Raw genomic sequence first — 13,498 nt, 5'->3', positions numbered from 1 at the left:
GTTCTGGCTTCCTTCTCTTGTTTTCAGGCTTTTGGTGCAAGTGAGTCATCGTGTCTAAGAAATGAAGACTGCAATGATACACAGGCAAACTTCTTGCACACCACGGTATGAACTCCTAAGGAGATCTGACTTTTACCATCTGGCTTCTACCATCTACTGAGTGATCCTGGCCAAAATACTCAGCATCTCTGAAGCTGTTTATCTTGCTGATAAGACAAGAATGACAGTTGTTCAACCACCTCACAAAGGTTGTTGTGAGGTTCACATGAGAAGACAAGGGAACAATGCAAGCAAGACATTGTATACATAGTCTGTACTGTACATTTTAACCAGGGTCCTAGCAATTCTGCTTCACCATTAAGGTGGCATTTAACACATGCCCAGGTCTAAGAGTACTCCCCCCACCCTGGTAAACCAGCTCAAAGGTGTACTGTCTGGAAAGCCAGGATTTGAACATGTCCAGGGAAACCTAGGCCAGATTTTTAGACTATCTGCCAGGCTCTCTGCGGAATTTTTCTTTCTGAGCTGCCAGCAGAAGTTGGTGTTGGTGGATTTCGGGGAGAGTTCCAAGTCAAAGCTAGAATGGATATGTTTCAAGGATGGTTTTGACTGGGGATGTCTTGGTGTGTGTGTTATTGAGAGCAGCACAGTTCTTAGCACCTCCTTCCACCTCCAGCATCATGAAGTCCCAGTCCCCACTCAAGACTGGCTACTGCCCAGGAACACGCATCCAGCCCCCTTGCCCAGGTTCGGCCTTAAGCAGCCCTCAGGGTACATAAGCAGCTAGTTAAGACGCTATAACAAGAGTCTTGGTAGGAAAATCAATACATTAAGGCTGGTTGATGCAAAGCTTTAGAGTTTTCTCTGCTGTTCCTTTCCTCCACTACCTCTACTAGACAGGGACCAAGGAACCGCTCTAGGGACCCGTGGACGGCGAGCGAGCCAGCGTACTCGGCATAGGATGGAGGGCTGTCAAGTGATCCCCAAAGGGTTTACCCAGCGGTTGCAGGATCCCAAACGGCTTCCTCGGTGACCCCTCTGTCATTACACCCTCGTCTCTGCAGCTAGGTCCTTCCCTAGGCGAAAAAGAGAAGGGACCAGGGAAGTCTCTCTTCCAGCTCCCCGCTTCCCGCCCCCGGCGCCCCCCGCTCCGCTCCCCCCACCACGCAGTGATCTCCATTCATCCTTCACCTTTTCCCCCCCGAGGGACACAACTCCAACCTTCGGGACACTCAGACAACGAATGTTAGAGTGATCGAGGAAACCTGTTTTAATTAGGCCGCTTCTGCCCTTTGCCCCTCGCTGCAGGGGTCGGCGGGGCGGTGCCGCGGTGACCCCACCCGGCGCCCAGTCCCTCTCTCCCGCCGGAGCCCCGCGGCGCGCAGACCCGGCGGGCGGGCCGCAGTCCGCATGCTCAGTAGCCCGGCCGGCCGGGCGGCGAGGCGGCGCTGGCTGCGCGCCCAGGGGCTGCGGTGGCCCCGGGCAGAGCCCCGCGGGTGCCCCGGGCCGCCGCCTGGGCCGGCGCAGGGCGGGCCCGGGGCTCTCCATGCTGCCAGCCCTGGGACTGCAGAGCTGGCCGGGTGGCTCCTGCGATGGCGGCGGCGGAGGAGGCTGCGGCGAGAGGTGAGGCTGCGGGCGGGCTGGCGGTTCCAGGTGGGGGCGCGGTGCCGGAGGCGCGGGGGGAGCCCCCGGCCGGACTGGGGGCCGAGCGGCCTGCGCGGCGACGCCAGGTGGGCGCACTTTGCAGGGGGCTCTCCTTGGGCCCGGCATCACCTCGGAGGGGCTCTGGGGCACAGGAGCGGCGCGGCGCCGCGCCCCGCGGGTCCTCCCCGGGAGCGGGAGGTGGGGAGCGACACTCGGGATCACCGCCGGCTTGAAGCCCCATTTCTTGGCCCCTGGCTGGACGTTTTGGCGAAAGTGAGCTGGCGAGGAACCATCCACCCTGTGGTGGCGAGCAGCCTCCCTCTGCCGACCCCCGGGCGCCCACCTCGCTGTCTGCAGGGACTGACTGCTGCGTGGACTTCTTAGATTTCATCTTTCTTTTGTATAAACCAGTTGTCATCAGCCATGGAAGGAACTCTGGTTCTGCGAGCCCATCCGCTCTGAACTGGAAATTACTCACTTCCATTCCCCACTTGAAAAATTGCCCCCTGTGAGGCGGGCAGGTGGGCAGGTGAACGCGTGGAGGCAGGTCCCCCACGTTTCTCACTCTCGAAAGCGACGGATTGCTCCGCAGCAACCCTGTGTGAGCCGGCGGCGGCCCTTGTCTTTTACCATTACAGCTTTAGGAAAACCATCAGTGGAATCAGTTTGTTTCACGTTTTTGTGAAAGCGTTATGTCGTTTTCCTCTTTCTAGTGTTCACTGACAGCATTCCTTGGGATTGCGCACGATTATGGGCTGATTATAAAATATCTGTTATTTAAGACAAACGGGAGGTAAAAAGAAACCTAGACACAGCTAAAGGAAGACTGGCAGAGAGAAATTCAGAGAAGCAGTTGAGTCAATCTCCGCTTTTGGAATATGGTGATGAGTTTAGATTCTTCTCTGAAATCCAGCAATGAGAAGAGGTGCTTTTGAAAATCTAATACTGTGTGGGAATTTGGATCACTGGGAGATTTCCAAAATTCTATCATTTGAATATTTGAAGTCTTTCCGGATGATATAAAGGTGTGAGTAAGCACTAAATAAATACATTTAAGTACATCTAAAGTGTTTAACCCAGTACTTGGGCAATAGTAAGTGCTCCATAAACATTAGCTTAATATAGTTAATAATTTACAGCTCCGGTTTGCTTTGTGAAATTAATAAATCTTGTCTAGTCCCTTAAGAAAGTGTTGTCGTGCACAACTTAAAATTGGCCAAATTGAAAGAATACCTGGGCTTTACTAAAAAAAAGAAAGAAACATGAAAATCCACCTAATTCCAAGAGCAGCTTTCACCAGATAAGTCTTTTGGATTTATGACAAGCTTTTGCACAAACAGTTTGTTGTGATTTAGCTGAAAACCAAGTGTGAAGTTGGGAATGAATCTTTCTTAGGTAAGAGTCGCAAAGTTTCAGTGGGGGCTGGGAGGGCCAGCATTTATCGAGGTGCTATTACATACGAGGCATTTCATCCTTAGTCTCGTGGTAGCCCTGTGATGTAGGTGGCATTATCTCCATCTCACAGATGAGATGAGAAAACATAGGCCGGCCCACAGTTACGCAGCCAGAGAGTGATAAAACTGGGGTTAACATTTGAGGCTGCTGCCCGTGCCGTTTTCCTTTCTTCCCTGTCTCACTGGGTGGCGCTCATGAGCAATGTTCGCACTTCCGGACACCCTGTGTAAAGAGGATGAAAAAAATATATATTGTTACAAGTTCCCCCATCCCTGGAGGGGAAAACAAAACAAAAACAGGTCTTTATATCAGAATCCGGGGCTATGTTTTCCTTATACAAAACCCCTGCAGATTCCTTTCTCCTAGATAGTTTAACATTAAGGCCTTTGTGATAAAATAGAAATCTAGGACTGGCGGTGGGGAGAAAACCCCCCATGGTTTGGTTACACTGCTGAAAACAACTTTAGGGCTCGTTTTGAAGATGGCCACCAAGAATCAGCTGGTGCCTAACAAAACTGTCTGCTCACTTACTTTTTTCGACAGGCTTTTGGTAAACATCAAGATTAATAAGCTGCCAAGTGCCTGGGCGTCTTCCTGGTAGATGATTCCAGAATCCTTGGAGTTAGGGAGAGGGCAATCTTGGAGGAGCTGCACATTTCCAAGACTGACAGCCAGAGATGGTCCTGGGTCCAGGCGTTTGTGGGGCAGCTTTCTCATCTGTGATGTTATCAGACACAACTCTTTGCAGGTGTCGTGCTGCAATTATAGTGGCTTAAAGTCATTTTTGTGACGCTGAAATCAAAAGTCGTGCCTCAATCCACTTTGCGCAAGCTGCTGTTCCTGGCCTGGATCCTTAGGCACAGTTTCAGCCAGAAATGCATTACCAAGATAAACCAGGATGGACCAAAATGACTTTTCATATGTTTGGGGGGGGGGGAGGGGGAGAGGGGAAAAGAGAGAAGAGGGGGCAGAAGGAGTGAGGAGAAAGAAGAAAGGTGGAGTAAAGAGAGAGGAGGAGAGAGTAAAGGAGGAAGAAAGAAGGAAGGAGGAGAGAGGGAGGGAAGGAGATGGGGAGAAAGGGATGACAGCAAGGGGAGGACAGAGGGGGATGAGGTGAGGGAGGGGGAGCTGGAGGAGGAGGGGGAGGGAAAATGAGAGGGTGGAGGAATTGGAGGTGAGGAAAGAATGGGGGAAAGAAGAAGGGAGGGGAGGGACAACCACCCCATCAAAGTTTGATTCCAGGGGAAAAAAAGAAATTTAATGTTTACAGTATACGGGGAAAGCCAAAATATTAGTAAATACAGCGATTTCAGTTTAACTTTTTCCTTGTGGCAAGACTCCTTGGTTCTAAAAAGCATGATCTTTTTCTGTGCTGTGAACGTTGATGATAGCATCCTTTCAAAAGCTCTCCTTTTACGTAATGTTCAGGAAATCATAAATAAGGTCATAACATTTCATTCTGGTAGCCCTACTGTCAGTTGTCCCATTTAGTGGAAGATCTCCAGTTTTCAACTGTGACAGCTGAGTTACTCAGAGGCCTGGGATCTGGGTCATTAGTCAGCATCCGCACTGTCATCAGCATTATCAGGGACTCAGTGAGCCGGGTCCCTAGAGGAGACATCTGCCTGCTCTGTGGGGCAGTGATTTCCTGTCCCGGCTTTTGCAAGTCTGCTAACTGAAGTGGCTCCTTCCCAAATCCTGGCCCTTCTTGACCCTCCTGCCTCGCCCGGTGCCTCCCTCCTTCTCAGTATTATGAGGCTGTGACAACTTAGAAGAACCTACAATTTTAAGCTCTTAGTGAAGCTGGGACCACAGTTGAAAGATGTTCACTGTAGGAGCATGCAATATTTCTAGCTATTTACACATAATTTATGAAGCATTTAGCTATCAACATGCCCCTACCCTGTTTTCTTTTCTTGCTTGGGTAACGTCGCATTTACTGGTCCCTCACATATATTATTTATAATCTATTACTTTAGGCTATAATATCTCATTTACGCCAACCCCAGTTTCTAAACTTAAAATATTTAAATAAGTCCGGTTATATAACATTAAAATTCTCATTTGAAAATACTTAAATGTTGGTTGGCATGATAGGAAATTTGTCGTTTATCTAAGTAAATTATTGGTGTTTCATTTCTCTAGTCTTTAATTTTACGATTTAAATCTCTAGATAATATCTTTACAGAGAGAGAAAAACAAAGAAGCCTGGAGGAAAAGGAAATGTACAGAGAATCATTCTTTCACTCAACATGGTTTATGTTAGAGGATATTTATAATTGAAGGTCAAGATTATTGCCATAAAACAGTAATTTCCAATACATTTAAAATGTCTTACTTAAGATATTTCATTTATTTTTTTAAGTAGTTAAGAAATACCCTTTACTGTTTGTTCCAAGCATATCACAGGGAAAGGGGAGATCATCCACTGCCTTTCTCTTCCACATGTCTCCGCTTTGTCTGATGTGTCCCATGCTCAGTTATGTGAGGGCATCTGCCTTTCCCCAGATGGTTCGAACTTTCCCACCTCCAGGCCTTTGCTCAGGCTGTTGGCTGCTTCCGGAATGCCCCTGCCCTCCCTCCAGACAGGCCTGTGGAAGTCTTCCCAGGTAATCTTGAAGCCTTAGCCTGGGTGTGATTACATTGTCATCTGCCTGTGGAGAAGGAGGAAGAGATCTGGTGCAGGAAAATGAGCGTGAGCTCTGGAACCAGGCCACTGGGACTGTAATTGCCAGTTTCATTATTTACCAGCTGTGTGACCTTATCCAAGTTATTTAACTTTTCTGAGCCTCAATTTCCTTATCTATAAAATGGGAGTAATAAATTCCTAAGTTGGAGAGTTATGTGGGAATTAAGTGAGATGATTACAAGCTGTCTAGTGAAATCTGACCTTTAACGGATGATTTTTCCCCTTCTCTTCACAAAACCTCCCCGCATCAATGGAAATGATTCTCCCTTCTTATTTTCATGCTGCGGTTTTTGTGTGTGCCCTCTTGTGCACACTTGTGCCTGCTTGCCACACATTACTTAGATAGGTTTCTTAGCTGCACCCTTGGGTTGCACATTCCTAGGAGAGCCGGGTTGGTTCTTACTCATCTTTACAATCTCCAACTCCTTGCACTTAGTAAGTGCTTAATAAAGGTTTGTTGATTTTAAATGAATGATGGTTGATTTGAGGTGTGGACAGGGTTGGTTCATTCATAAAGGATCCATTAAATAAATACATACTCACATTGTTCTAGGCAAACAGAGATGGAGAAATGAATAAAGCAAGAAAAAGAGTTAAGAAGCTTATAAAATGTATTAGGATAGGTGAGAAGCAGCCAAATTATTTGTAATACAAGATAGAACCTAGTAAAATCTATAGTTGTCTGCTGGGAGCGAGCCTCCCCCCCCAGTTGGTAGAAATTATATCTATTTCATGGGAGCAGGACTCACAAAAGGCTTTCAGAGAAGGTACCAACTTTAGTATTGAGGGATAGATAACTCTTGGGGAAGCAGCAAAAGAGACAGAGAGTAGGCGTAGAAATGGAAACTCATCAGTGACTTGCTTGGCAGAACTGCTGTTAGTATTTTGTTGGCTCTTTGTGGGAAAAGTGGAACAGGAAGAATTGACGGCTGAAGTTACCTTGCTGGTGTGGTGGAGGGCTTCCCCTCCCACACCTGTGATGAGCAATGACCATTCACACAAAAGGCCTGAGTTACAGGCAGGTGATCTGCCCGCTCTCCAAAGGGAGGATACATGCATGCTCTTTTTGGTCCCTGGTCAGCAAGAGAGTTTTTGTATCACCTTGAAAGGCTAATTGTGGCAGATTTCTGCTCGAAAAGAAGCAGAGGTCCTGGGTCCCGCCAGGTGAAGGGCTGTTAGGTCCTGGCCTTCACTCCAGGTCCATCGGGGCCAATAATTTCTCTCTTTTACCCTCTTTTCTTCTCTCAAAAAATAGCTGCTTATATCTTTAAAGCCATGTCACATTCTTTCTTAGGAAAAGCATCACAGCTATTATTTAATTTATTCCCATTACAGCCTGTTTGGAAGCAGGTATCTAGACTTCCAGTGTCTGTCCAGCATGATGACCTGTGTTGGTCCAGTGTCCCCATCACTGATGTACCCTCGATATGGACAGATGCTCCAGGCATGCTCTCAGACCCTTCCCATGCAGCTCCATGTGACAAAGTGGAAAAATACCTTCAGCCTTGAATTCCAATTCAAACACTTAGTGAAGATTTATAAACCAAAAGGAATCCAGTGCCCTGCACATCTGAACATGTTCCTAATGTGAAAAGAGCATTCATGGAAAGATGTATGTGTGATAACATCAGAAGATCTTCTTGTTTTCATTCAGATACAGTGCCAAGGATCTCTGGCTTAGAAGTTACTTGAAAGCAGAAGCTTTATATACATCAAATACCTCTTAATCTTTTCTTCTTAGCAGAGAAGAATATAGGAAGACTAGATTGTTGTTGAGCCTGGATACTACCAAAGCGATATGTGTTTTACAGAAATATAGATTTTAAAAGATCAGTATCTGGTAGACAGAATTGAAATTGAACACTTTACAGAGTAGATATCAATGGATGTTTAAATGAATAAAAGATTGTGAAGATTAATAATTCTTTTGTCAAAAATGTAGAGAAAAGTTTTGGTTGAGATATTGAACATGATCTCCAGCTCTTCATTTGTTTCTCTTACCAGCTCCCTTGTTGGAGAACTGGATTTCCTCTCTGACTTACGTGGTACCCACGGTAGACTGTGCTTACACTACCATGGAGACAAACAATATTGCATTCTAGGTAGGCGGTCTCTTCTATAATGAGCTACCCAGGCAACAACACTGACCTGGAAAGGAGAGGCCAAATCCAATTTTCCATGCGTCCTGGTCCTAGTGGCTACTTTAGGACAATTCTCCTTTTCTTTAGTTTTCAACTTGAGTTCAACTAGCACTTTTTGGCGTATCAGTTCCTTTTAACAGTAATCATAGCTACCTCTGGGACATGTGGTCATAAGCAAAGCAGCCTGCTTTTAGAGGGATGTTCAAAGTCATACCTCAAATTTTAGAAGGCATCTGGGACAAATTATTTATCAAGGGGTTTAAGAATAATTTTTTATTAGCTCTTTGTCTAGGAAGAGCCTCAAAGCAGCTTAGATTCTGGTCATCATTGTAACTATGACATGTTATGAGATAGTATTAAAGTCATAAATGTCACTTTGGGTTTTATTCTAAAACTCATATGATGTTTCAGTTTGCAGAAATTTAACATTGCCTGTTGCAGAGTCAGTGCTTCCCCTCACCCCTTTTTAAAGGATCTTTCTTGTTTCCACAATAATTGCCATTCAGTGAAAAGATACACAAATATTTTTGTGAACACTGATGAATGTTTTTCCTCAAAGTTAAACTGAAGGTGTCTCATTTTGTTGATGCCTTAGCTGTCAGGAACTACTGTATCTTTTAGAGGGTCTGTGTTGAATTTGGCAGATCCAATCAGGCCTGACTGACATTAATCACAATAGTAGCCTCAACTGTGTCTTCTGTTTACTCATAAATTGCAAGAATTGTCTTTTCCAATAGGTGACAATGATGTGGGTATAGACCATCCAAGTCTAAATACATTTTGGGGTCTTTTGGAAAAACCTGCTGATGTTGAAAATGCTAAACCCTGGCATTCTTCTTATGCGTGAGGACCAGTGAGGCCTGGAACAAGTTAGGGGACTTTTCTGTTTTGATGTGGAACTGAAATTCTGATGAAGTGCTGTTTCTTGCTTTCGCCCATCCCCGGATTAGGTTATAATGCCTATGAAATGTTGGCCTTTTCTGGAATAATCATAGTCAGGGAAGCATTCTTCAGTGCTGATATCACTCTGATTATATTCTGCATCACAACTGAGTGGTTTCCTATGACTCTGATTTCCTTATAGTCATCATGGGTGTTTCTGCTGCCCCTTTGCCCCGTTTCAAAAGCTTGGCATGGATCATCGTCACTGTTTGTTTCTGCTAAATTGTTAAAATTCTTAACCTTTATTGAGTATTTACTACCTGCTAGGTATCTAACTACTTTACTGGGATAATTCATCCAATCCTAAGCGACTCTGTAAGGTAGGTGCTATTATTATTCCACGTCTCAGATGAGGAAACTGAGACACAGAGGATTCAAGGACATTGCTCAAGGTAAAGATTGCATAAAAAGTAGCAGAACCAGGATAGGAACCCAGGCAGACTGGCCTCCAGAGCTTTCATCCTTTTAACCTTTCCTCCAGTGCCTGCCAGACATTTGAACGTGGTGCCATTCCTGTGAAGTGCTGATGTCTAAAACTGAACTTCTTCTGTTGGGAGGGAGTGTGGAATACTGGCCTACTTTTGGCTTTGAGAGAGTCTGAGCTCTTTCACCTAATAATTGTGTGATGTTTCGCATATGTATCAGTCAGGGTCCAACCAGAGGAGCAGAACCAGTAGGAGACATGTATATTAAGAGATTTATTTCAAGGAAGTGGCTAGTGGGGCCAGGCTAGGCAAGACTGGAATCTATAGGGCAGGCCTTCCGGAAAGGCAGGCGGGAACTCTCTGACAGAGGCTGAAACAGCTGTGGCGGTGGCGTTTCTTCTTCAGGGAAGCCTCAGCTCTGTTTTGAAGGCCTTTCAACTGATTAAATCGGGAGATTATCTAGGATAATGTCTGTTATTAAGGCCAACTGCTTATCGACTTTAATCACATCGACAAAATACCTTCACAGCAACACTTAGTGTTTGACTGAGGAACTGAGGACAGTAACCCCGCCAAGCTGACACAGCGAAAAGACCATCCCAGCAAATTACTTCATTGCTCTGAACCTGTTTCCTCATCCACTACATCGCCACCACTGGGTTGTTGTGAGGATTGTGTAAAATAAGGAAGGTAAAGGTGATAGTGCCTGGTATGTAAGGATTCAGTAAAAGATTATTTAATTTTGGTAATGGTGGTAGTAGGGGGTGGGTGACAGCAGCAGCAGCTGTGGTCTTACTAGAATAGGGTCTTAATCCCCATTTTTGTCACTTTCCTGGTCATTCCAGTTCACTGCAGCAGTTGGCTTCCTAAATGATATTCCTGCTTGAAAATATCTACTCATCCATCTTTATTTTTTTCTCAGGGCTATAATGAAGTCTTAAAGTAGCTCACCACTCTCTCTTTTTGGAAAAATGTCCTACTGAAATCCAGACACACTGTGTTTATAGCTTTCCTCAGTATATCAGTGCAATACTACAGCTCCCTCCCCAAAAAGCGCTGCCTCCCTTGCCTGCTGAAAGCTAGTGGGATGGAGGACTGGCCTCTCCAGTGGCGTCAAAATTCATTCCAAGTGTGTTTTGTTACTTTTGGGTTACCGTAATAAGTGAGATTGGGCCACGCATGCGAACTGTTTCTCCAAAAAGGCTGTTGTGTTTAAGTTCTATTTCTTTTTCCTTTATTTAAACTGCAATGTAATACACAGCTGGGCATCTTATTTCACACTCTGAGCCTCAGTTTCCTTAGCTATAAAGTGAGGGAATTGGACAAGATAATTTCTTTTATTCCTTTTCCCTCCTCTTAATCTTTTGTTGCAAATTAAGAAAACCAGATATCTTTTTTTCTTTTTAAAGATTGGCACCTGAGCTAACAACTGTTGCCAATCGTTTTTTTTATCTTGCTTTTTTTCCCCCAAGTCCCCCCAGTACATAGTTGTATATTTTAGTTGTGGGTCCTTCTAGCTGTGGCATGTGGGATGCTGCCTCAGCATGGCCTGATGAGCGGTGCCATGTCCGCGCCCAGGATCCCAACCCTGGGCGGTTGAACCGGAGCTCGGGAACTTACCCACTCGGCCATGGGGCAAGCCCCAAAAACCAGACATCTTTTTAGGATTTTCTCCAAATATTTTATAGTCATTTTTATCTTTAAGAGCAAAACTAGTTTGTTTTTTTCCAGATCAAAACACATACTTAAAAGGCAATACTTAATTATAATTGAATCAAGTAATAAATAAAAACTTAGCCAAGAAAATCTTCCACTTCCCCACTCCATCAAATGAGAAACAATGTGTGAACAAATGAATGAACCTGGGAACTGTTATAGTCTATAGGAATAACATCTTTGGCATTGAACGTCACACAGGCACATGAGTGGACCTTGTACCTCAACTCCTCAAGATTATGTACTAGATTTTATTCACTGATATGCACAAATGATCCATTTCCCAATAATTTTGTCCTTTCCCTCCATTTCTCTGCACTGCCAGCAGCGCTCCATCCTTTAGTTAATGCCTAGTAGAACTCCAGGATACACAGGAGGATATATTGGATTTCAAGTTCCTTGAAGGAGCAGTCTCTTTGGTCACCATCATCTTCCCAGCCCCTGTAGCACAGTGTCTGCTTCATAGTTGTTTGATGAATATGTGCTGATGGAACAATATGGAGGACATTAGAGGACTGCAGCTGACAAGTTCCACTCACCAGGTGACTATCCCAATAGGGGAATAGGCTAGCTCTTTTCCTACTATGTCCTTTCTACCTGGTTGTGCTGCAGACTGGAGAACTGGTTTTTGAGGTCATTCTAAGGTTTAGAAGTCATAAACTTCATACCTCTCTGCATCCAGCTTCTCCCATTTACACCCATACAATTGGTTTATGTTCAACCCTGAATGTTATGCCGTCATGGCCAGATATGGAGACCCTTAGTATATGCTATGCAAGAGATCCAGGGCACCTGCTCATTTGAAGGCCATCTTTAGTAGATAGTCCAGTGGGAGCAATATAAGCAAATCCAATCTCACCTCATAAATGCTCTGGATTATATATGCCTTTGCACCGAGCAAGCCTGGGAAATCCCCGGCCCCTCCTTACTAGTCGGAGGGATGTGTCATATAGATAACCAGATCTCCTCTGCTTCATTTGAAGCCATGAGGCCCAACATAGTCCTTGCAGCTGGCACAACTGAATCCCTGAGGTTCTCTGACACCTTGCGTTGTTCGCAGTCTTACTTACAGTCTGCTTTCCCCAGCCAACCTAGTTCAATTCTCCTCTCTACTGATTGTCCAAGTCGGTTCTAACCATTCATATCTCTTCCCTAGTGTCCACCTTTTACTCGGGCTCTCACTCTGCCTACACCGTATTTGGCCACAGTGAGTACATTCCCTGCTCTTTTCTCTTTGGCTTTTTTGTTCAACATGCCAGCCAGTCACTTGGTTTGAAAATGTAAATGTCATGCTGGTCACTTTTGCAGATGGCGTGTTTTGATGAAGCTTAGTCAATCTGTTAGATATCATCTGAATCCAAAAAGATGCAGATAGGGTGATACCAAAGAAGATGAAACTTAACAACAGAAAAAACGACCAGTACCTAAGCATTAAAAAATGCTGATGTATGAGATGGTAAAGATGTGGCTTAACAACAGCCTGTAGAAAAGACAGAGTTGGGTTTACTCGAGGGAAGGGCGTTCTGGGAGTGAGGAGACTTCCACAGGAGTCCCTCCTCCATCAGTGTCTGGCCGTATGATAAAGGACAGAGAACTTAATCAATGGTGGCTCTCTTTCTTTCTTGGAAAAAGGAGTTATATTAGACCATCTGTAATGCCCGTTACGGCTCTAAATTATATAAATGAGTGAATCACCAGTGTAAAGAGAAAGGCAAATATGTAAAAGAAAAGCCAATGCAGTCTAATAAATAATGAAAGTTTAATATTCACAATATTATCAATAAAAGTTCCACTCTCTTTTCTGCAGACTAGATAACTCCTGGGTGTTGTATTCAAGTCGCACCACACATCAAAGGATTTTTAGCAAAAGTATGTCCAGAAGAGAGCAACCAGGCTGGTGACAAGGCGTCCTATGAATCATGTCTGATAGAATCACATGGTTTGGTTTAGGAGAGAGACTTTAGGACAAAAGTGTGGGATATTATGGTTGTCAACAAAAGTTTGAGGAGTTGTACACTAAATAGACTATCTCAGATGCCACCTCCTTCATGAAGCCATTATGGAGTGTTGGGATCCAGACTTCTCCAAAGACACTGTCCATTCTACCTTGTAGTTGGCTTATTTCTGTATTTATCTGACTGAACTCTTTGAGAGCAAATGCTGTGTTGTACTCATCTTTGCATCCTCGTTAGTTTCTAACAGTGCTTTGCACAACAGTAAGTATGCAAATACTTGCAACTCAATTGAAAATTTATCAGATGTAGGCTTGATGGGTAGAAATTACAGAGAGTTTTTTTGGCCTTCCAAGAAGTAAACTTTTCAAATAATTGAAATGTCTTAAAATTACATGGATTGCAATAAGATAACATGACATTCATTAGAATGAATAAAATTGAAAAGGCTGACAATGTCAATTGTTGTTGAGAATGTGAAGCAGCTGGAACTCTCTTATACTGCTGGTGGAAATGTGAAATGACAATCACTTA

General features: G+C 44.6%; 1 protein-coding gene across 4 annotated transcripts in view; it reads left to right on the top strand.

Moving 5' to 3' along the window:
- Positions 1–1,442: 1,442 nt before the first annotated feature.
- Positions 1,443–13,498, top strand: part of BMAL2 (basic helix-loop-helix ARNT like 2) — a 72,496-nt gene continuing 60,440 nt past the window's right edge. For 3 of the 4 annotated variants that reach the window (XM_046651529.1, XM_046651460.1, XM_046651764.1), the window contains exon 1: positions 1,443–1,623. In XM_046651529.1, the coding sequence (XP_046507485.1) occupies positions 1,593–1,623 (31 nt within the window). In that variant the 5' untranslated portion in view covers positions 1,443–1,592. Of the gene's footprint in view, positions 1,624–11,396; positions 11,555–12,168; positions 12,220–13,498 lie in introns of those variants that run through there. The other variant, XM_046651699.1, reaches the window with a different exon arrangement.

Source organism: Equus quagga, chromosome 1 (assembly GCF_021613505.1).
Source record: "Equus quagga isolate Etosha38 chromosome 1, UCLA_HA_Equagga_1.0, whole genome shotgun sequence".
NCBI lineage: Eukaryota > Metazoa > Chordata > Mammalia > Perissodactyla > Equidae > Equus > Equus quagga.
This window is presented reverse-complemented; position numbering and strand designations above follow the sequence as displayed.